The sequence below is a fragment of the Calidris pugnax genome, unplaced genomic scaffold, assembly GCF_001431845.1.
Source record: "Calidris pugnax isolate Ruff unplaced genomic scaffold, ASM143184v1 scaffold17, whole genome shotgun sequence".
In the NCBI taxonomy this organism is placed as follows: Eukaryota; Metazoa; Chordata; class Aves; order Charadriiformes; family Scolopacidae; genus Calidris; species Calidris pugnax.
In genome coordinates, this window is record NW_015090794.1 from 171,236 (window position 1) to 195,105 (window position 23,870).

Genomic DNA, 23,870 nt, shown 5'->3' on the forward strand with positions numbered 1-23,870 from the left:
AAGAGGGTTTTGCAAAGGCAGCTTGGACATACTGGGGAAGGAAAAGGGAAAGATCGCTCCACAAAGCGATGTATTCAAGAGCAGGGCTCTGGAGCCCTCTTACGGCAGCTTCCTCTCAGCTTCCTCGGAGCACAATCCCACGTACAGCCTCGTAGATCCCTGTGCAGACAAGGATGCGATGCCATTGAGATAGGGTGGAAAAGAACATCATCTGCCTGGGACTCAGCTTTGATAACACAACTTTTTTTTTTTTTAAACACCCACACTTCCAGCTGCTTGACTGCTCCCGATGAGCGTGCAAAGCCTGGACAACCCCCACATTTAAAGGGGGGGTGACAGAAAACAGTGAGACCCACCTCCTCCGAAGCCAAAGCGTTGCTTTAGCAATAAAAACACCCTGAGGGTTGCTAAGGAAATGACTGAATCTACTGCTCCAGTGCTAACAACCGCTCCAGAGGGCTGCCAGGCTGCCCTGTGCCATGCAGCAAGGCCACACTGGTTTCATACCAATCCTATTCTTGACTTCTGCAGGCCAGTAAGGTCTGGCAGAACAGGTCAAAATCTCTGCCACACGGGGAGCACACGGTGAGGAGAAGGCTCATTGCTATCAGGGAAGAGCACAGCTGCTGGGCTCCGAAGGGGTTACAAAGATGGAACAGCAGGGAAATATTTATGGAGGAAAGATGCTGAGCTGTGCATGTTTCCCAGGCTGGAGATGGTTTTAATTTACCTCTTGCAAAGGCTGTGATTATTTGCTGCTGGTTTTTGTTGAAAGCAACTATTCCAGGCTCACTCGCTCCCTCTGGTGTCACAGCTCTGCAGCTGATGCACAATAAAACGCCCCAAACCCACACAAATTACAAAGAATCCTGCTTCTTTTTCTGCTCTGGGAAAGAGGAGACAGTATTTGTAAGCCTTGGCGATTACCATGGCCTTCACCAGGCACAAAGCATTCTTTGACTATAGCACGCTAACAACATGATGGATATTTCCTAGAATTTAGGGCTACAGCTAGAAAGAGTTTCCTTCTGTTTTTTCCAGCTCTCCCCTTGGGAGATTGGTCTCTGCCAGACTTGAGCTGAACCACAGCACCCACCACGCTCCTCACTACATTTTCCTCCACAGCAGCCCCCAAGTGCACGGGTCCGGTCAGTGTTGACATACTGCTATTAAAAAAAAATCTTAGTTTAAACCTCTTTATGAGCACAGAGATTTTAAAGCTAGGAAAGTATCCTCACCATTAGCTAGACTGGAGTCTGGCACCCCATCACCTTGGGACTCGCTGTACCCTGGGGGAGGAAGCCAAACCTCATTAGTCCTCTCATGAAGCTCCCCAAGCTCCAGAAACCTACACAGCCACACAGAGAGAGAGGAACCCATCTCTATCATGATCAAAACTATCACTTCCCAGCCAATACTGCCTCCCCAGGCATTTAACTACATGCCACCTTGCTGTATAGCTCTTCTGCTTCCTTCTTCCAGCCTCAAGCTGTTCCTCCTCTGCTTTTCCTCTACGTTTCTTCTCCTTTCTCTCATTACCGAGCTGCTAAACGATGCTGCCAGAGCACTGAGGGCAACTAAAGTGCTGGTCCTTGGCACCCCTTTTTTCCTTTTGGGAGCTGTAGCTGCTGTTCTCCCCATCCTCACCTGGGGGATGCTACACATGGAGGCTGCCCGGCCACTGTGTCCCCCCCCTGCACCCTCACTAACACCCTGCATCTCTTCCTGCACCCTCATTAACACCACAGCAGCATCGCTGCTTCCCCAGCTTGGCAGAATCCCTTCTCACAGCCCACGTGAGCACGGTTTCCAACCCTCTCTTCATAAAGCATCCACCCCACTTCACATGCTCAGTTTCACACATACCTTGAAGGGAACCATAAATATTTGCCTGGATTTTCTGTTAATCTTGCTACGACACGGCTATTAGGATTACTGGAGTGCGGGTTGATAAGCAATGGGGCGGAGAGCTGGAGTGTTCCAGGAAATGACAGGAACATCTCGCTGTATTTTACTGGTGCGGATGCCTCGGTGACCTGTGCTAATCCACTTGGAAAATTACTATGAGGGAATAAAGAGTCTTAAAATATAAAGCGGGAGCTGGAGTGCGGTGAAGAGGAGTTTATTTTCAGACCAGTCTTTTCTAAGTATATGCATAAACATCTGTATCGAATGCTAAGTGAAGAGTCACAAACAGAAAGGCACAGAGAAGAACCCAGAGCAGGACCTTCCCACACGCCCACATGCATCGGTTCAGTGACAGGAGAAACCCGAGTTTTATAGCGTAACCTTTCTCTTGGTATTTATGGCTAGAAATGACTACAGTCAGCCTGGAACAACAGCCATTTAACAAACCACCATGTCGCAATGAAGGCTGTGTTGCAGAGTTCATAGAATCACAGAGTGGTTTGGGTTGGAGATCTGGGTGATCTTGAAGATCACCCAGTTCCAACCTCCTGCCCTGGGCAGGGACACCTCCCACCAGACCAGGTTGCTCCAAGCCCCATCCAACCTGGCCTTGAACCCCTCCAGGGATGGGGCAGCCACAGCTTCTCTGGGCAAAGTTCTGGCCACAAGTGGTGTTTTAGATGCAGTGATTACCTACAGCCCTTTTCACACACATATCTCTAACTCCTGAATATCAAGATGGTGCTAGTTTTCGCCACCAGTAGAATTAGTGTGACCCAGAGTGGTGTCACTAGAAGTCCACCTCAACCTGTGTTGTTTCCAGCACAGGAAGAGAGAGGGCAGGTAGGAAGCACCTCACAGACAGGGCAGGCAACGCTGCTCCACGTGGACCTTCTGCACCATCGGTGGTACTTGGTCTAATGGACCAGGAACCTTCTGCACCATCGGTGGTACTTGGTCTAATGGCTCTCCATAAATTCTTCTGTGAGTTTGTCCTGTGGACTTCGAATCGCATGTGTTCCAAGGTTGTCTCTCCCCTGGTAGTGCTAATTAACACAGCACACGACCCCCGGGGGAGCACTACCTACTGATTCCACTCCTCACGGTTCCCCAGCTCCGTGGCTCTTGGCCAACCACAGCTGTTCACACCTAGTCTGGCTGAGCCTGGACAACCCAGCACGATCTCAGCTTGAAACGGTGGGGTATGTGTCATAGCAACAGAGTTAAAGCCATAGACTTCAACCCAAAACGAAGCCAGAAGTGACCATTAACGTAAACGAGTCCTACAAAAGCAGCGATTCCCCATATCAAAAATTCTATTCACAACTAAGTCTAAAATCTGCCCCTTCCTCCTTCTCAATCAAGAAACGCAACTTGACCCAAAAGCTCCAAGCTGACTCAAAGCTCAGGTTTTCAACCAGCTTTGCCTTTTAGACTTCTAATACTCTTATCATTACCTCTTACATTTGTTACATGCACCTCTGAAGACGTACGTTTACAGAGTCATCAAGCGATCTCCTAACATTTCTCTTTAAAGAGTTAGCTTTAACATCTTACTGTAAGGCAGGATTTCTAGACTGCGGAGAATACTTTACACTTTTTCTGAGGATCTTCTAAGCTTCCTGTCACTCTTGACTAAGAATCAGAACAAAACACTTAGTGTCTCTAACACCACGATATAAAGAAAATAAGATCTTTCTCCGACTCTACATGCCCCAGCACGCAAGCCCAAGGACTGCAGCAGCCTCCCGGGTAATTGCACTGCGTGCTTCCACTTCTCCATGGTGATGGGGGGCACTTCAGAGGAGCTACCCTGTCCAAATTTTAAGGACAGCATCTGCCATCGAGCCCATAGAAAGCAGCGAGGAGGACCACCGACACCGCAGGCGTAAACCAGAGGCGCTCTGAGCGGAAAGGGATCTGGGGTAACAACATGCGAACAGATCACAGGAATTTTGCATCTTCCTGAGAAGCTTTTGCCATGAATCCATGCGGGAGACAAGTCAGAGGACCTCGGTCAGTCGTGGTGCAGCTGTGCAGTTGCACAACTCATTGCATCCAAGAAGAGCCCACCCAACACGCTGAGTAAATACCTTTCAGTTTTACATCACCAGATCGGCCAGACCAGCCTTTCCCCCACACCCTCCAGCTCCCCAGTGCCTTCGGACCCCCCCAGGGCTGTTTATCCAGTTTCACAGACAACCCAAAAATTAGAGAAAGGGCTTAGAGAGGGAGCAGGGGAGTGTGTATGGGCAGGTACACACACAACACACACACTAGCATCTGCAGAAGTGAGTGTTGATGTTTTCTGGATGCTGGAAATGACAAATAGCCATTTCTATTAAAAAAAAAAGCTGAAGAATAACCCTTAATTTCAAAATAACACTAATTGATCTGCCTCTTAGCCATGGCAACTTGCTACGTATAAACGGGCGCGGGCAAAGGATAACACGTCTCTTATTCAGCAGCCACTTCATTGCCCTTTAACTTTCAGAGCTCACAGGAGGGAACAGCAAAGGTAACAGCTACAGCTAATGCACAGCAGCTTTTTGCCTGATCAGGTCATTTCATTCCTCACCCCGGCTCGGCTCGCAGCTGGACGTTGAGGCTGCCCCTCGCAGCGACAGAGATTGGAGCCAAGAGCAATTTGAGAAAGCGCGTCGGCTTTTACACGTAGGGCCAGGCACAGCCACCACCTGCCAGTCATCTCCCCTGGCACCGGTCTCCCACGTTAGGGCTGAGATCAATTCAAACACGTAGGATAAAAATCAGTTCTCTGCTTACGGAGGTAAAGCATAAGGAAAGCAATTTCAAGCGTCACGTGTAAAAGTTCACATTTCAGGCAAGGAACCTGATCCATGTGTTTGGTGAGTACCTGGGGCTGGAACCTGCTCCTTAGGGGACCCCCTGCATTTCTCCAAACGGTCATCGCTTTTCCTCATCTGCACACTTTGTGCTTGGATCGGGAAAAGGAAAGCAAATATAATCATATATAAGGCACTGCCTTTTGACAGGCCACCTTAAGAGCAACACTTGTTTTTTCAGACCAGGGGTCAGCTTTGACTAGGTAAAGGGTGCTTTGCTTTCAGAGGACCAGCTCAAAACAGCTGCGTTAAGTCTCCTGTGCAGAACGTGGTTTAGTCTGGCAGATGGAGATGCTAAGTAAAACTCATTAATCTGTTATCACTTTCACCCACCCACAAAAATCCCAGCGGTCTGAAGTCATGGTTTTCTGACACAAATCTAGAAATCTATAGCTCGTACAACAGCTGCAACCAGAATAAGGTTCCAGGAGGAAAATATGCTTCATTTAATTACATGGGTAGGTCAGGATTATTCAAGACAGAGATCTCTTACAGCAAAACAAAGTTGCCTCTGAAAGTATTTGCAAGCTTGTTTGTGATACAAAACTGGTAAAGTTACCTAGTGACCCCTGCAAAGTGCCTGTTCTTCACTCTGCACACCTGAAATACACCACAAAGGGTTAAATCCACAGGAAAACATACTCCAAAAAGGAGACCTTCACTTAAAAAAAATACCCCAGGTTTCACATGCAGACAGAACAGCTACAAAAACAAGTCTTGTTCATGTAATCGTATCCTCTCCCCCAAAGAGGGGAACAGCAAGAACCAAGGCTGAAAACCAACCCCGATAAAGCCGAGGAGCTGGCGAGTTGTTGTTCCGAGCGGGCTGGTGTTGTGCCTATCTCCATATCTAGAAAGGTTCAATGCTTTCATTCAGGGAGGCCAAGAGAAACTAAATATAGCAGCAGGCTCCCAGCAAACACGCTAACTGGCACGGCTTCCAGCTACCTGAAAGATCCATCCCTCTCTTCTCGGGCCCCTCCGAAAGCCGCAATCCTTTCCCTTCTTTGGGGAGAACGGGCCATAAGGAGGCACTTTCAGGTTTTACTTACATGGGTAATTGCATACACAAACTTTAGGATGGAGGTAATGCAATAACACCACGGATGCTCCTCTCTCGCCCTGCTTAGGGGGGGATCAGCTGGCTCTTTCAGATTGTTTTCTTTATTAAGCCTGACATCCGCTAGCAAATAGGAGGTAGCATCCTCCTCTCACGTGCCAGGAGCCAAGGCAAGGTCTCGTACAGCAACTGCCTCTTAGCGGAGCAGAGACACCATCCAAGAGCATCTGCTTTGTCTTAACCTCTGCCCTTTGAGGAGGGCCCAGAAAGGGAAAAAAACACACCAAAAAACCACTCTTCTAGACGCAGACTGGCTTTGTTGGTTTGTACGAGGCTGGATCTCGTGGCAAAGCTTTTCAATACAGAAAGGCCTTGGGGAGAGACGCTCACCCTTCGGCTTCCGAATGGCATCTCTGCCACTAACAGCCCAAGGATATTGTGTTTTAAGCACCAACCCTGAAGACAGACCCCAATTTTGACCCGGCTTTGAGATTAAGCTTAAAGGCATACATGCTCCCAATACAAAAAAATGAGGTCAAAGCAGCTTCTTTTGAAAAAATAAATAGAGCAATAAAACATTCTTTTCAGCTTCACAGAGGATAAATCACTGAACAAATACAACCATCTTATCTTGTTGGCAAACGCTACGCTACAGTGTCCAGCTTTATGGGAAATATGTTGGTCGACTTGGAGAGCAAACTGACTTCTCATTGTCTAGAAAAATGCTGTTTTGTTTTTTTTTTTTTTTTTTTTTTACAAGATTTGTTTGTTTTTAAGGCCTGCTTTGCCTTCTCCCTCTTGACGCTTTCCTGGATGCCTCGGGACTTCCTGGCAACCTCTCGGCAGAATTACAAGCCATCTCCTTTCACCAGAAGGACAACTTGTTTCAAACAAGATGTGCCCTCCCTGCCTTTTCCCAAACGGGAGGGATGCAGTAGCCACGGGAGCCCACAAACACAGGAAGGGAAGGCAGGCAGGGCTTTCCCAGCCCACGGAGGTAACGCTTTCCCCAAACCCTCCGTTCTCAGCCTCTATTTGCCCCATCTAAAGTCAAACACGACAAGCACCCAGCGAGGAACGCAGCCACCAAATAGCTAATGGGTGGTTACAGCAACGTCGCTGGCCACGGGATCCTGTTGAGGATTTTGGCACTGATTTATGACAAGTGTACTTGCCTTTCCATTAGCCATGGCTTTCTGGGTTGACCCCTCGGCTCGCAGAGGCAGACTCCACATTAAACTCCCATCAGCTCTCTGTACCGCTGACCTCATCCCCGAAACTCGCGGCGATGTTTTACATCAGCCAGGGCCAAGGCATTCCATTAATGCTCCCCTGGCTCGGGGAAACATCTGCTCTGTTTACACTGGTAGCAGCACGGAGACCACTTACACCATCACCTCTGCTCCCCAAGCCCACGGCGGGAGGACCGGCCCCACACCAACCGGGCTCTGGACCTCCCGGCCCCCAGCACAACAAGCCAGCCATCGGTTATTCAACAGGGCAGAGGTTGTTTAAACCATCAAGGTGCAGGAGAGGTGTCAGAGAAGCAGTAGCAGAGAAGGTGGGATCCTTCAGGGCAGAAGTACAAGCCTAGGAGAGGTATTTGTGCTGACTCCGGCTGAAGATGCTGAGCAGGCTGACTGGAAATAAGGAAGGATTGAAGAATGCCAGAAAATAATTACATTTTTTTTAACCCCAGTGGTTTTATGGATTCAGCTGTTCAGGCAGAGGTTCAATGGATACAGCTGATTAATCGGGGTTAAAGCTCAGAGGAGGAGGACACCCACTGGGGTGCTGGGTGCCAACCCGACCCTTGCACCCCTTGGATCCTCAGCCAGGGCAGGGTGACCCACGTGGTAGCTCTTCTCAAAGCAGCAGGAAACGATGGGATACCTTCAAGAGCAAAGTACAGCTCCTCCAAAACAATTCCCCCAGACGTAGCCCAGTCTTACACACCATAGCTTACCAGCTTCTTACTGGGAAAGCCTGATAGCCCTCATCACGTAGGGGCTGCTGATTTATCTGGTTACAGCGAGTCCCTGACAGATCAAGGGGATGCTCCTACACATTTTCCCAAGGATTTTTGACAGCTAAGACCTCCAAAAGGAGTCAAACCTGTGGCAAAACCCTGTAACACTAGTTCCTCCCATTGTTCCAGTGTTAAATGTACATTAAATTAACCCCCGATGTCTTCTGCTGCTGCTGGAAGCTTTCTTTTCTATTAACCATCTAGTCAAGGCTATGGTTGCTAACAAGCCCACGAGGACACATAAAAACATACAGTAGCCTTGGAATATTTGACAGCATCTGTCACAAATAGAGCTAGAGTGTGCCACATATGGGGACATTCAGCAAGGGCTGGAAGTTTTTATTATAACGAACTCAGGAACACACTTGGCTGTTTCCATCACCCATAATTTCACTGGTACATGGATTCGCTGCATTTTAGATTTTTGCCCCTTTTACAGAGCTTTGTGGTGCTTGGACTATGAGCTCGCACAACAGTAAACACGAGAGGACCACAAAAAGACCTTGATTCCTCACAGATATCTTGGGCACTAAACCCACCAATCACCCCTGTAAGCAAAAAAATCCAGCTCCAAAACACCTTTTTTTTTTTTTCCTTTTCTTTAAATTAAAACCTGCATGCTAAAGAAGGCTGGTTTGATTAGGGCTGCAGCATACAGTTCAGTCACCCCAACCCCACCAATGCTGGATGCGATGGCAGGTGGGAAGAGAATAAAAACCATATTTGCTCTCAATCTCCTGTAATACATTAGGGAAACTGACACAAACTGCACAAATGCTCCCTGTTTTTCACCTTGTTCCAAGTGTCCAAGTTTGTCAGGATCTCACAGCTCCACCAATTCCACCGCAAAGCTAAAACACTGACTTCAAGCATTTTTATCTAATCTTCTTTCAACCAAAGAGATGAAAAATCAGAAGAAGAGGAAGAAGCTGGCACCGAGTGAGAAAATTCAAATTGTCCCTTTCCAGTTCCTTAATTCACATGTTAGGGGACAACCACAGCTGGGAATTTCAATCTCTGGAGCAATTAAAGAAAATTAAATTCAGGGAATGAGGCCTTATGCACTCAAAGCTTCATTAACCCTGTCGCCTTTTAATTAAATATGTGCACATGAAATTTTAGACAGAGAAAGCATTTGCCTTACTGACAACGCTCAGTTTTAATAGCAAATCAGTACTTCCCTTTAAAAAGGAGGGAAAAAAAAATAATAAAATACTGGGGTCATAAACCCTAGACCTTTCCAGCTCCACCATGGCTTTATTAAATATGTGGTAAAAATTACTGCCCTGTCATCAGCTCCCACTTAACGGGAACGTCTGCTCTCCCTCAGATACCTTAAGCTGCACCAAAAAAAGCTCTGCTTTGGGCTCGCTTGAAGATTACAGGCAGCCCCACCAACACCATGGATAAAATATGAACCAGGATTTAAGAGCTCTACACTTACTATGATGAGTTAGAGAAATAAAAGTTGGCTGGCTGCAGCAGGAGAGATTTTACAGCCCACGGAGAAGAGATTAGAGTAGCCGGTCTCTCTTTTAAATACTGTTCATCCTTACAAAAGGCCCAGGCTGGCGCCAAAGGCGGTGTGTGACTAGGACAGTTTAAAGGATAATCTTTGAAAGGGGATATTGTCAAGTCTGCCCGGCCTAAATATCCATGTGGCTTTGTAAGAGTTGCCATCTGACTTGAGGGAGTCCTGCTGCTCACGTGCTGGGCTCCCAGCTCTGTGGAGAACAGAAACCAAGCAGGCAACTGGTTTATCTGGATGCAGGGACAGCACAAATTGCTTTGAGCTTCCCCGTATTCACCCACAAGCAGTGTCACCTCACTGATGCAGGCTGTCACACACACTGGCACCGGTAACACAGAGAGGGAAGAAACACACAGTGCCTTCCCCTGTGAAGTCTGTCACCTCGAGCCAGCCATCTCATCCAGGGACACCCTCTTGTCCCTCCACCAAGAACAAGAACATCGGTATGAGCCTCCCACCTTGTGAGCAGGGAGACCGTGCAATGACTTTGGGAGAGGTTAGGCTTTGATTTGCCTTTCTTCTTTTAAAGCATCTTTTTTGGAGACAGACTTGCCAGCACACAGTAATCAATTCTGTATCTGTGTTTTATTGCTTACCTATGTATTTCAGGTGCTCTCTTTCAAATAGTTAAAACAACGACGGCATGCGTTTAAAGAGATTACTTTCTCTTACTGTCACTTATCGTAAGAGTCGATCCGTTTTACAATAAGTGACACTTCCCTTTTCACACTTGCCCCTCTCTCAAGGAGCAAACTAACACGACAGCACAACTGTTCAGGCAAGGCCTCCGAGGGACGCCAGATTCCTTGGGGGATGCTCTGCCCAATTGAGTGAAGAGACACAGCTCCATTAACCAGAAGCACGACAGACAGGCAATTCCTTATGCCTACGGCAGCCCGGGATTCACAGGTTAATTGCTGCATCCCCAAAATAATGTTCTCGTTCTGATTTCATCGCAGCCACATTCTCTTACATGGAGCATGAAGAGCTGTTGTTCGCTGCTGTAGGATGCCCTTGGTGCTACCAAGGACAATCTGAACGCATCGAGTGTGACAGGCTCTACCCTGAATGCAAAAAAATCAACACAGCCACTTAGGCTTCCCGAGCCTTTGACACCAACAAGGGAAGGGGCTTCATCCTACAGTGTGATCAACGAAGAGCAGATGAATTTTGTGATGCTTGGAGTGCTACCAGGCAGAACACAACCCATCACCCCGTTCCTCCGCTCCTGGAAATTACAGGTCCATTAACCTTTTTGGGTTAATGTGCAAGAGGGTTTTCCCATCTGCATTCAGCAAATAAGCACGGAGGACGGGCACGGTGAAGGCACACAGGTATGTTACTGGGGGAAAACCCACCATTTCCAATTCAAACCTGCTCGCACAAAGAGTTCTGCTCCCTGGTTCCGATACCATCGTTTTACGATGGCAACATTCCCTGACCCAGTTTCTATCTTGCTCCTTATTCCTCTGCTACAAGTAGTAATTAGTAATGTCAGTGTTCTGGCTGGATTGCTACAGTCCCATTAATAATGCAAGAGTAGTAACAGAGAGAGAGAGCAGAAGAAAAGAGGCTTGAAGGTTAAAAGCAACAAGAGAATGCATTTTTGGGGGCACTGGAAGGGGAGGGAAAAGGAAGAGAAGAAATGCTGGCCTACTGAGATTATCAACTATACACTTCAAAACATATCCTTCCTTTCAGGTGGAAGTGGTGGCTGAGTGAGTCATGGCTAATTAGAAGACAATATGCAAATAAGAACGACACACAGAGGTTATTTTTTACTAAATTAGAAGAAAACTTCTGCTTCACCTTCCCTTTCCCCCCGCCTCTAGACTTGCTGCCTCACCACTTCATGTTCCCATTTCTCCGTTACTCGGTTCCGAGGGCAGCAGTAGCCTGGCATCCAACGCATGACGTCCACTGGAGATCCTTCTCTCCAGAGGAACTTCTGCAGGGACCAGCCTGTACCTGCCCATCTACAGCCAAACCTTCACTGCCAGGAATTGAGCTCTTCCTGGTGCACCATAACCCAAGGCTCTGCTGAAGCGACAACATGTGCTCTGGACCTAAACCAGTAGATTTAATTAGCATCTCCCCATGTTTCCAAGGCCAGGAAGTCCTCTCCAAGACAACAGCTCCCTCAATAGCGATAGCTTCACCACCATCTAAGGCTCACAAGCCTCCTGACAGCATTCAATAAAGCTGTTGGAGCTGCCTCACATGGGACACCTCCCCCCCACTTCTTTTCCTACTAAGTCCAGCATGGAATAAAAGGAAAAAAAAAAAAGGAGCCTACAGATTTGGTGTTGATTCCTCAGCTGTTCCTGCTGTTGAAAGAAGACTTACATTAACCATGGAAGAGCTAAATTGTCTCCTGCATGCAGGTTTGGTGTTGATTCCTCAGCTGTTCCTGTTGCTGAAAGAACACTTACGTTGACCATGGAAGAGCTAAATTGTCTCCTGCATGCCAGGAAGGGAGTTTGTTTGGGGCTCACGCTGGTCCAACACCAAAAAGCAGGGGGCTGCATCTTCTAAAGAGGCTGCTGGTCCCCGGTTTTATTGAGGATTTGCAAGACACAGAAGCTGATTTTTAAAGGTCATTTAGCAGTGCTGACCAGCCACACTATTTCTCTCCCAGTGTTTGGCATTTACAGCTTCCTACATGGTACCAGGCCTCTCGTTAGTGATGTATGGAACAAAACCAAGCAGGAGGTCATTTAGCAGTGCTGACCAGCTATTTCTCTCCCAGTGTTTGGCATTTACAGCTTCCTACATGGTACCAGGCCTCTCGTTAGTGATGTATGGAACAAAACCAAGCATGTGCTCCTTCCATTAGCTGAAATCACACACATCTCTCTCCCTTACAAGATATATATCAATATATCAGATTATCAGTGTTATTGTTTAACTGCAACGTAGCCCTGTCACTTAAGACAACTATTCCAAAGTCCTCCAGCACGAAGGACTCAGATGACTACCTAGAAAGGATAAAAAGCCCACAGGCTCATCAAGATGAGCTCATGGGAGAGTAGCAAAGGAAGAAAAAGAACTGGGAAAGCCCAGCTTCAGAACTGCACTGGCTTTTTCAAAGAGACCTTTCAAGTATCACTTCCTCTGTGGAGAGGAAGTGAGAGGAGCTGGAGGTTCTCCGATACAAACAGCTTCCCCTCCACGACAATGATATAAAAGGATGGGTGTTTTTAAAGAAGAAAAAAAAAAAAAGAAAAGAGGAAAGCAGGCCAGCCCTGAGCACACTGTGACCAAATTAGGAAACAAACTCTACTGACAGCCTCCAAAATGGACATCGTCTGCAGCAGCCTTGTGTTAGCTCAGGAAGTCTGATGACTCTGTCATCTGCTGAAATCTGTTTATGTGCAAACAGAAAGGAGAAGCAAAACACCTCCTGGCGCTGCACATGCCAGGTTAGGCCATCCCAGGGCTCTGGCCTCAAGGAGAAAGTCATCAGCTGCCCTGACACAACGCTATTCAAAACCTCTGCTGCTGACTCACGGCCCTCCACAGATAACTCTGCCCTGGGAACACCGAGGTACGGCACGATGAGGTGTATGTGGAGAGTCAGGGGTTTTTTAAGTGCATTTTTTTCATTGGTTAGCTGTGGTAGATGAGGCTGAGGTTAGAGATCAATGATTACTACGACAGGAATGTGAGGGGGAGGAAAGAGAGGGAAGATGTAGCTTCTTGACTAAGGTCAGAACAATGTTTTTAATTTAGCTTGGGAACAGCCTTTTTCCATCCCCTCCAACTTCCATTTCCACTGCAGCAGCGAAATGATAACCCTGTTCAGATGCTCTGCAAGTACAAGTGGCACTGGGCAGAGTTTTAACCATAAACTCGTCCCTGCTGCCGTGGAGGGCACCTCTACTGAGCTCCCACAGCAGTCCCAGAGCAGCTCGGTGGCATCGCTACCTGTTGCGAGGCCGTTGAAGTGATAGAGGCTGCTACTTCACCATTTTAAAAAAAAACAAAACAAAACTCAAAAAACCTCAAACAAATAAGCAGTCTGAGCACTCCAGTGCAGAGGTTTAGGGCTTCACCCTGATGCAAGGGAAATCATGTTGCAGTGCTCCCTCTCTTGTGAAGTGATAGAGGCTGCTACTTCACCATTTTAAAAAAAAACAAAACAAAACTCAAAAAACCTCAAACAAATAAGCAGTCTGAGCACTCCAGTGCAGAGGTTTAGGGCTTCACCCTGATGCAAGGGCAATCATGTTGCAGTGCTCCCTCTCTTGCTCCCCACGTGAATTGGAAGAACCCCCCTCTTCCCTCTCTCTTTTGAAGGGATCCAGGAGGAAACAGCACATCTTAGAGCTCATCTCATCCAGAAGTGGGGTCTTGTAGTTTGGCTACAGGACCACTCTGTCTTGCCACATTCAAGGCAGCTGAGGACCTTTCACACCCACCCAGGTTGCTTTTATCCAACCCCTCGTGGAGTCCATCAGCTTATCTCCAAAGACACTGCCATCCTTCTTCTGCACTGACCACCACAGGTCAGTGGTGGACCACACTTCTGCTCTCTTCTGCTCACCACCTTTGCCTAAATGGTTGTGCCCAGGGAGAGAAGGGGAGCCAAGACTGCTGAGGTTGAAGTTTCCACCCCCACACGGAGCTGTGTTCAGCTTATTACTTCTGGACCTTTCCTCAGCAAAGGACAAAGCCACAAAGTGAAGATAGTGCTGCTACCTCTTATGGACCTGACAAAGAGGTATTCACCGGTCAGTAAACAGTGGGAGAATTGCCTTTTCACTGAATGGATATTGCTATATAAGGCAGAAAGCAAGCACAGGAGCAAGCTTTGTTACTTGAAATTGCACTGACTTACACGGTCTATTTTTAAAGGAACTAGTTTGACTTCTTGCTTTCAGCAGCTTTTTTTTTTTTTTTTTACCCTCCAAGAGACACATACCCTATTTAAACTGACCTCTTTCCTCAGGTCCATTTCCAGGCTGGGCTTCACCCTCTCCTCCTCTGTCAGACTCATTTATCAAGTGAAGCATTTCCACATACCACTGCATAAATAGACTTGACCTTGTAAAAGCAACAGCACCTGAGCTCCCACTGATGGAGTCTCTCCACCCCACCCACCCCAGCAATTAACCCAGCCTGATCCCACCATCTTTCCAGGTGAGGTACTCTCCCTTGTACAGCCCCTTCCTGCTTGTCCCAAGGAAGGGTGGCAGGTATTTAGACGAGGCAAGGAGTGATTTTATGTTGATCATTGGGTCTCCTCTTTCAAAAGGGGCATTTAGGAGCAAGCTACTGCTGTCGCTACTCAGTTCTTGTAACCGTCCCCATCCCAGACAAATACACACCAAAAACCAAGCTATGGGAGTTCCTCCAGGGGAACAACTCACTCCTGGTCCTTGGCTTTCCCTGATGCTCCCTCAGCCAGGGAACAAGCTGTGGATATTATCATCCAGCTTCCAGGGAAGCAAGGAGAGCCCCTGGCACACGGCTTTCCCTCGTTCCCCTTGGAGCCCCCCCAAAAAAAGGAAGCAGCTTGCCCAGCACAGAGCTGGGGATGAGAGGATGTCCCAGCTCTCAGCACTCCCCATGCAACTTTGACCCCACACACCCCAATGGGACGGGCCACGTGGGCCAGGACACACTTCCTCCACAGGACTGGACTTTTAAGGCTTTACTGTACCGGGAGCACGCTCCTGTTATCTATCCTCCTTTAGGACTTGGCAATAAAAAAACCTTACAGGGGTGTTATCAGCCGCCTACAATCACCTCAACCCCACCTTCGGCCTTGGTCCCTCCCTCCTGCCCATCCCTTCGAGGAGAGATACGGAGATCACCGGCGCTCCTGCCGCAATACTGCCGGCGATAGCATCGCCGCTCGCCCTGCAGCACGCAGCACCGCCGCTGCAAACCAGTTTCAATGTCCTTTTATGGAAGAAAAATGAAAATCGCCTGCCCGGCCACGGAGTGTCTCAGAGCTGAGCCGAGCTGACAGACGGAAACTTGCCATTTGTTGTGGTTTTGGCAGTGAGAGAGGGTAGCGTGTTCCCAGGCACACCGCTCGGTTAAAAAGGGTGCAGCGAAGGCATTGAGCTGGAGGAGAAAGCTGAGAGCTCTCGAGCAGGAGGTTTCAGGGATGTCATGCTGAGGAGGAAGGTGGCAGAGTCATTAAAAGATGGCTTAGACTGTTCTACTGGCCTGGACAAGCAGGAGACAGACCTCCAGACAAAAGCATACACAGGCACAAGCCCCCCCAGTAAGATAAGCAGCAAGGTCCCCCATATTTCATTTCCCTTTCTTCCTCATCCCAATAAATTCTGCTAATTTCCCTATTCACACAAATGCAGAAGGATGGAAATTTAAACCTGGGAGTTGGGCCTTGAGGTCACTGTCACCAGAAAGAAATTACAGGGGTCTGCCATAAGCAAGTGCCACCTTTGGCTGCGCTCTCCACTAAAGCTGTGGGGGTAAGCTCTAAGTAACAGTCAAATCCAAATAAATAAGGCCAAGGAAAAGCATACAGAAAGCAGCAGTGAGAATGGCTGAGCAGAGCATGAGATGGGGCCGTGGGACCTTCAAAATGTTTGCGCTGCTGTCAGGAAGCTGAATGAGACAGCAGCCTTCAACAGCTGGGAAAACATGTTGCAAAACAAGGAGAATTAAGTAATTCTCCATATGCACATCCTACTCTGAGGCATTTTGGACAAGCTCAATTTCTCCAACCAGAACAATATTATTATTTTTTTTTTAAAAAAACATGTTGCACACACGCTCTGCCAGTGACAAATCTTGATATAGTTTAAGCCTAAAACCGCAGCGCATCTGGAGCCGGGCAGGGCAGCTCCGCGCAGCCAGAAGTCCTGGGCCCCATGGTATGTGCTGGATGACATCCTCAGAAGGCTGTGTCATCCCAAACACATCCCCTGCTGCTGGGTACTCGGATACACACACACACACACACACTTCCCCTTGCCCCCTGTAAAACATTTGGAACCTACCTCTGAATGGCAAGTGGCTGCGTGCCCCATTACGGAGATGGCAGGCACCACAGTACATCCCTTCACTTCTTCTGTAATTTTAAGTCTTGTTGATCATGCAATAATTTATTTCAGCAAGGCCACTCATGTCAAAGTTGCCGCAGACTGTACAATGAGACTTAGGCTTATTACCATAGGTTGTGGATGCCGTGTTAGCACCCTGCTAGGAGAAGCCGTGTTCAGACACGGCTCGCCAGGCAGAACGCGGGACAAGCTCAAACCTGTCTCACTTCCAACAGAAAATGAAGGCTAAAAGCAGCTGGGTGCATCTGTTCCTCGCCAGCACCTTGAAATCAATCCCGAGACATTCCTGCAGCTTTAAAAGAAGTGCCCTAAAACACCAGGTCTTGGTCCTGCAAATTAAAAGTACACACGAGGATTGCTGTGGCCAGAGAGAGCCAGAACCCGAAGATGAAAAGGCAAATGAGTGGAGATTTTCTCCATCTGACACAGGCACATCAATGCTCTTTTTTTCCAGCCTGACAGTTCAGGGGCCCAGCAGGGAAACCCCCTTCCCTAAACATAGCCTCATTAACAGGGAGCACTAAGGAGCCTGAAGGAGAAGGGCAGCCCCCAGGGCTGAGGGCAACATGACTTAGCACCACACAACCGTAGGCCATCACAGCGTCCAGCCAGACAACAACTCAGTACAAATAACAAAAGTTTTCAGCTATGCAAAAGAGTTTTAAAGAAAAGTCTTGAAAATGTGAGTCCCTGCAATGTGACCGGGCTGTGAAATGAGTGTTGAGGGTTTGAAGCTCTCCGGCACCAGAGGGACAGCGCTGCTCCGTGCATGCATCATTGCCATGGCAACGGCAGCTTTCACCTCCCCATCCCTTGCTGGCTGAAAGCCCTGCAGTGCTTTGTGCTGAGACTGCAAAGAGGGGAGAGAGTCTCCTCTCCCCCCCCTACCCACCACCCGGCGCCGGGGAGAGCAGCCCAGGAACAAAAAGCCTTGTCTTCACCAACAATACAAGGTCCTGGGAGGAGGGAGGCCGAGCAGAAAGGATGGACTTCCCTTTGCTGGTGGGAAAGGGGGCTTCCCCCCAATGTGCAAAAGTGCACGCTCACTTCCCAGAGCTGCACAAGCGACATGTGCCTTTCCCAGTTTCACCAGAATGGCCAGCTTTGGTTTGCTGGGTCAGGGCACAGGGAGGAGAAACGCGCACCGTTAGAAAGGAGGAATCCGAGTGCTGCTTCCACGCAGGGATCCCTGCCCAGGAGGAGATGGAGGTTGGACTGAGAGGGCTGGCAAACCCTCCTGTCATCAGGGAGACAGGCTCCAGGGATGGTCAGCAACCTGTTAGAAAGCCAAACCTCAAAAACAGGTCCGATGAAAAGCCACCTCTCCCCAGCACGCACAGAACGCAGCCGTAGGGTGGTTTGGGCGACGTTTCTCCTTGACTAATTAAAGCTTCTCCTCCACCCTGCAGCTCACGATATTAAGATTCAAGCCCTGGCCACCTAACTAGGAGCCAAACTTCACGCCGCACAGCTGGAGCCGCAGTGGCCCTGGCAGATGGTGTGGGCTCATCTGCATGCTCTCCATGCAGCCCTCCAGCCGCAGCAGGCGACCGGCAGCTCTGCCCGTTGCTGAGGTTACAATTAGGCACATTTTCATCCCTGCAAGGTGCAAATGAGTGGAACTACAGGTGAGATGCATAAGCAGTGAGCTGGGTATGCCTAGAGCTGCTCTTGTTATTGAGCCCAACATACATATATACAGCCAAAATGAAGGCTTCCAGCTGGTTCCCATCACTTCCTTTACGATACGTCCATTGCCGGCCCAAGTATGAATCAACCTCTCTGCAAGTGTTAAAGGAAAGCCTGAGAGTATCGACACGAACTCTCAAAGCAAGACAAAGGATCCAGGTGATGGAGCACAGAAACACAACAGGAGCACCATCTGGTCCTCCTCTCCCCACCCTCGAAGAGCCTTGAGGTTTCAGGAGAGCCACGTTTTGACCTTTCCCTTGCCACGCTTCCCCTCGCTCTAGGTTCAGCTGTGCGAGCGCCGGCCTTCCAAGCAGAGAGGGACTGCTTCCAGCCTCAGTCATCACCACCTCCGAGGCTGCCAGAGGCACTGCTAGCAAAGCCAATGCATCCTCTCCAACCTCCGTAGAGTTCTCTAAGATTAGCCCTTTCCTCCCAAAGGGCAACAGTTTCCTGCGAGCAGGAGCATTAACTGAAATTCTTCATTCTGGAGAGAGACAAGATAGCAGGAATATGAAGAACCACTTGCAGCTGATGCTGTGAGACCTCACCACATCCTGCTATCCGAATTCCTCACCCTCCACTTCAAATCCTGAAGCCGTTGGAGACTTCTAAGAAGAGCACAAAGCTACTCAGCAGATTTTTTCAGCTAATGAATCAACACAAGCTGTCCAGGAAACCAGAAATCCAGCCCACTGGAATGCTGCAACCCCAGGGAAGGGGGGGCCAGGCAGTACGCTAGGAAGGAAATGAAACAGCAAACCAGAAGGAAAGGAACATTTCAGCACTGACCCCTCTTGCCACAGTTACTGTTCCGTGTTAGACGTTTTAGGGAAAAAAAGTGATTTCAATTCATTTTGCACAGTGAAGCGTTCATGTTCCCCAAGCCTGAATTTCGTTCTGTGGTGCTGACATATGTACATTTTGAAAACAACTTGGGTTTTGCAAAAAAAAAAAAAAATATTTAAACATGAATCAACATTGCCACCTAGTGACTAGCAAACCTCCTCGCTCCTGACACTTGGATGATCCAGCAGAATCCCATTTCCTTCCCAAATGCTAGAGGCAGATGTTTGCAAAATATATGTGGAGATTAGAGATCTCAAATGGAATTGTGCATTTTTCATAAAGAGCTTTCCCCTGCTGGTAAGTTCAATTTTCACTCCAGAATGCAAAGTGCACTGCTGGCAACTTTGGGTTTCCCAGACAATAGAATTTTTACTTCCTATTATTTTCTCAATACAGGCAAACAATGCTATCACATCAATACGAGAACCCAAAGTTCTGGCAGCCTCAAGCATAAGGTTAACACAACTCTAGAGAGAATGTCAGTGATTAGCAGAAATCTCTGCTGGGGAACAGGCAGTTCCCTGAATATTGCATTGAGAATTCATTGTTGTGGCTAAAGTTAGGCAAGGCGCCTCGTAGCTTCAGTGCTAAACACTGATACCATCCACACTGGCCTTGGCTCCCTGGCACCAGCAGAAAGTGGGTTCTACATACATTTGGGAGACTGGGAAACAGATTTCTACACTTCTATTTTTCCCCAGAACAGATGGCACAGACACAGCAGTGAGCTCTCCCCACTCCATCCTCTCACTGGGTCTGACGATTCTCCTGTTACAGCTATTAGCAAACTTTGAGAGAAACACAAAGATCTTCTGCCCTTTGAATGGACATGTTTTAGTGAGCTCTTCAAACAAGTTTTTTTTGTCACTTCCAACTCCATCTCTATTCAAGCTACAGCATAAAAAAAATAAATAATGCAGATACTAATTCTCTTAAGGATAGCATGTAAGGTTGTTTCACCTCATTCTCCAGAAGTTTCATTCGATGAAAGGATTACAATTTGGTTTTATGACCTTTAAACACCCACCCAGCTCCCTGCTCACCTAAAACATTTCTGTATATGCAAGACAGCAACCTAAGACATCAGAAGGCTTTTTTTAGCCAACATCTTCCAAGGAAAGAAAGGAATACTGTTGTCTTTATCAATAGTGCCCTGAAATTCCTCTGTCCAGCCCCACAATTTTATAGAACATCAGCAGGATCCAGCAAACACTTTGACTGCTGCCCCATGCAGCCACGTTAGATAAATTCATTCACCTGCTCCTAGGAAGTGTGAGATGTCCTCCCAGCTCTCCTGCCCAACACACTCCAGAAGAGACCAAATGGCAAGAATCTCCCAATTACCTTTCTGCAGCGGGGATTAGGGCAGCTGAACCGCTTCACATCGTTGTCCAGTAGAGCTGGGAAGTTACAGAATGGACACCTGCAGCCCAAAATAAGATGCCATTAATGCAGAGGGCCAAACATATCTTTGCTGAAAACGGATTTAGTGAAATAGCTGTGGCAGTTAATGAGGCTGCCAACCAAACGTCTGCCGCCAGGATGTGCTGACTCCTGCCTTTTTGCTCATATTTCTTCGATCACTTCCCTGTTTGCAATCAAAATATTATATGCTCAGCACTGCTTTTGACCATGTAATTTAGAGGATCAGCACAGAGCTGGCAAGTAAGTCTTAGGGGAGACAAGTCCATTGAATTTTAATCTGCTCCCAGTCAAAGGCAGACCAACGCGAATAAGAACAGACCTGGGAAAGCAGAAGCCTGAATTTATAATACAGCTCTTTGAACGCTACTTATCTCATAGTCAGCACACATTTAGGGTTTCAGGGAATAATTTTCTACAACAGTAAGTGTAGTTTGCATCCTCTGCTGGACACTTACCTGACAAGCTCATCTGCACAGGCAGCAGCCACCTCCTCCTCAGCTTTCCTCTCATAGTATTTACAGAGGATGTTCTCTGGAAGCACCTTCTCCAGCTCGCTGGTGGGGAACGAACACGTGCAACTGCCTTCCATGCAGCTGAGCTCTGACTGGGGTTGGAAGGAGAGAGCTCAGGTTCAGTACAACAGCAGCAAAAAGCAAGACTCAGTAGCCAGAACAATCCCAAATAAACCAGTGCAGAGCCTTGCTTAGAGACAATAGAGCTTAAGTCAGAGGGTGCCTGCCAGAGAATAAGTTTGCTGTGGAAAGAACAAGGAATAGTTCATCAAACTGATCAGGCCTCAAACAAACACTGGACATGAAGATGCTGTTGACAGCTGGGATCACACCTCACCCACTCCAAGGCCACTGTGACCACAGAACAGCTCGTTATTACTGCGTGGTCTCTGCTGAGAGCTAGCACTCTGCTCACACACAGCATGTTGCATTCTTGTCAATAGAGTCATATAAAATACAGTTTGTATGTCTGCATGGACTAGAGATCCCAGAGTACAAAAGCATCCCACAGTTTGATCATCATATCTTGAGGCAAAGGAGCACACACGCCTCAGAGCAGGTTAATTACTCGTTTATAGCTGTTAAGTACCAGGATAATTGCTAGCTAAATTGGAGACTAAGAAGGTTAGTAGTATCGTAGAGGAACCAACCCACAAATTAAGTTGGGATCACAGTGATATTATGAAGGACAAACACTCTTGGCTAGGAGGAAACTGGCCAAGTCAGCAATAAGAGTGTGTTCTCTGTGCAGATACCATTAGTTTATTAAATAAAAACCAGATGAGTGTAAGTTGTTGTTATTATGAATGCTGTAGAAAGTACTCCTAATAATCCAAGTTGATAAGCATAGAGCACAGAGGATGGAGGTTAGAAAAACTGAAATCCCTTTCAGCAAAGATCCCATTGTGAAGTTGTTGGCTTCACCTGAAGGTGAGACTGACTTGTTGGATTTGGATTTCAGGGCACAATTCCATTCAAACATTTCCTGGGAAATGCAGTTATATCTGATTTAAGCAACAATACTACGCAAACAGCAATGTGATCTCTCAATAGCAGTTCACCCATTTTCCCCTTGGGAAATTTCCCAGATGGAAAAATTTCCCAGTTAGGAAATTCTTACCTTTCCAGAGCCAAAAACTGCCTCCTCAGCATATTCTGGGAAATTTCCCAGTTAGGAAATTCTTACCTTCCCAGAGCCAAAAACTGCCTCCTCAGCATATTTAATTAGGCACTCCTTGCAGAACAAGTGACCATCTGCACACTGAGTGAGCTCTTCAAATGCAAACTCCCCGTAACAGCAGCAGCACTCTATCATCTGACCATCCTGCAGCCATAAACAGAGGTGTTAGCACCATCATCAAAACATCAATAACTATTGCAGCAGACACATACAACCACAAGCCATAAACAATGCCAGCATGTTCATGAGCAAAAAATGAGCAGAAGATACACCATTCCATTAGATATCCCATTTGGTGGTCAAAACTCAATAAGCACAACCAGAAACTCAGTTTTAAGTAACTTAATATCTACACGTCCTGCTCGACAGGTTCCAAAAAAGCAGCAGAACATATGGTGTTTCATTGATTCTCAGCTCACAGGCAGAGAAGCATCTTGGGTTTGGGAAGCTGCAATCACAGGGAAGCAGCAGAGAGTACACACCATTCCCAGGGGAAAACCAAACTTCAGATCTGTTTGTTGCCCTCTAAAGGAACGTTTACCCATCTGCCTGGAGAGACCTGGTCTGAGCCTCTTCACTGCAGGGGTGGAAGAACTTGCCACTTTGAAGGGTAAGTACACCCACACCTTCAAAGGTCCAACATCTCCTCCAAAGTTTGAAAAGAAATAGGCATTGAGAACGAAACAGTAATTCACAGCTGCTGAACTGATCTCTAACTTTCCTCTCTTTGTTTAAAGGTTTTAAAAGAGTCCTTTCTGCAAATGAGGAAGGCCTTTCTGCTGGCAGAGCTCCAACACCAACAAATCTGTTTTAAACAGCCACAATGGTGGGAGCAAGAGCAAACCTGGTGCTATTCTACTGCAATGTTTGTTCTGGCCTGTAAAGATACAAGCAAGCAGCTGACTGAATTACTACAGATCATTACGTGCATCAATACTGTCTTGCTGGACTCAGCTCTCATCTACCTTTTCCAAAAGGCAGCCAACACAGGCTCTGCAGGTGGTGCCAGCTCAGCAAAAATGCAGCTTCAGAGAAGTACAAAACAGTGTCTACACACAAGCTGAACCCAAGGAACCACATCACAGATACTGACCTTCTGATACTGCTCCTCATTCATCTGCAGAGCGAGGAGAAAGTCTGCGTGCTGCAAGAGAGACACGTGCATCTGTATTTTCAGAATAAATAAAGCAATTTTCTACCCTCTACACTCTTTTACATTATCTCAAGACTTACAAACCACCAAAGAAGGCACATTGCCTGCTTACAGCATCGCTCAGCCCATCCTTCCAATCCATTAAGCTATTTATGATTCAGCTAAAACAGATGGGAGAAGGAAAGGCAGCAGGAACAAAGAGCCGAATTCCGTATGATGGAGAGCTGCTGGTTCAGGTTTCCATGGGCAGAGATGATCTCACCCAATGGGCCCCTCCACAGACAGCCCCCAAGGAACATTAGCTTTGTGTTTAAAAGGAGACACCATCCATCTGCCTAAGAGGATCTTTAAGAAGCTACTTTAGAAAGGCCTGTAGGTGCAGAGCTGTGAATTCAGTCTTCCCCCAGACTAAGAGGGGAAGACAAGGCACCAGCGGGTGTTGCACGGTTCTGCTTTGAAACATGCAGTGCTCAGCACAGGATGTGACATTCTGGAGATGTTCTGGAGACACAGGACTGCCAGCTTGTGGAAGGCAGAGAGAGTGGACACACTGCCCTGGGCATGGTAATTATCAGCCACCAACACTGAGCTGCAATTGCAAGCCCTAAAGCATTAGAGAAGGCTGCT

General features: G+C 47.6%; 1 protein-coding gene across 2 annotated transcripts in view; it reads right to left on the reverse strand.

Moving 5' to 3' along the window:
- The window catches only part of RNF216 (ring finger protein 216), a 75,196-nt gene that overhangs the window by 32,052 nt on the left and 19,274 nt on the right, over window positions 1-23,870 (reverse strand). For both annotated transcript variants that reach the window (XM_014936641.1, XM_014936639.1), the window contains 4 exons: window positions 23,184-23,234; window positions 22,097-22,234; window positions 20,854-21,002; window positions 20,318-20,396 (listed from right to left, as the gene is read on the reverse strand). In XM_014936641.1, coding sequence (XP_014792127.1) covers window positions 20,318-20,396; window positions 20,854-21,002; window positions 22,097-22,234; window positions 23,184-23,234 — 417 coding nt within the window. The remainder of the gene's footprint in view (window positions 1-20,317; window positions 20,397-20,853; window positions 21,003-22,096; window positions 22,235-23,183; window positions 23,235-23,870) is intronic.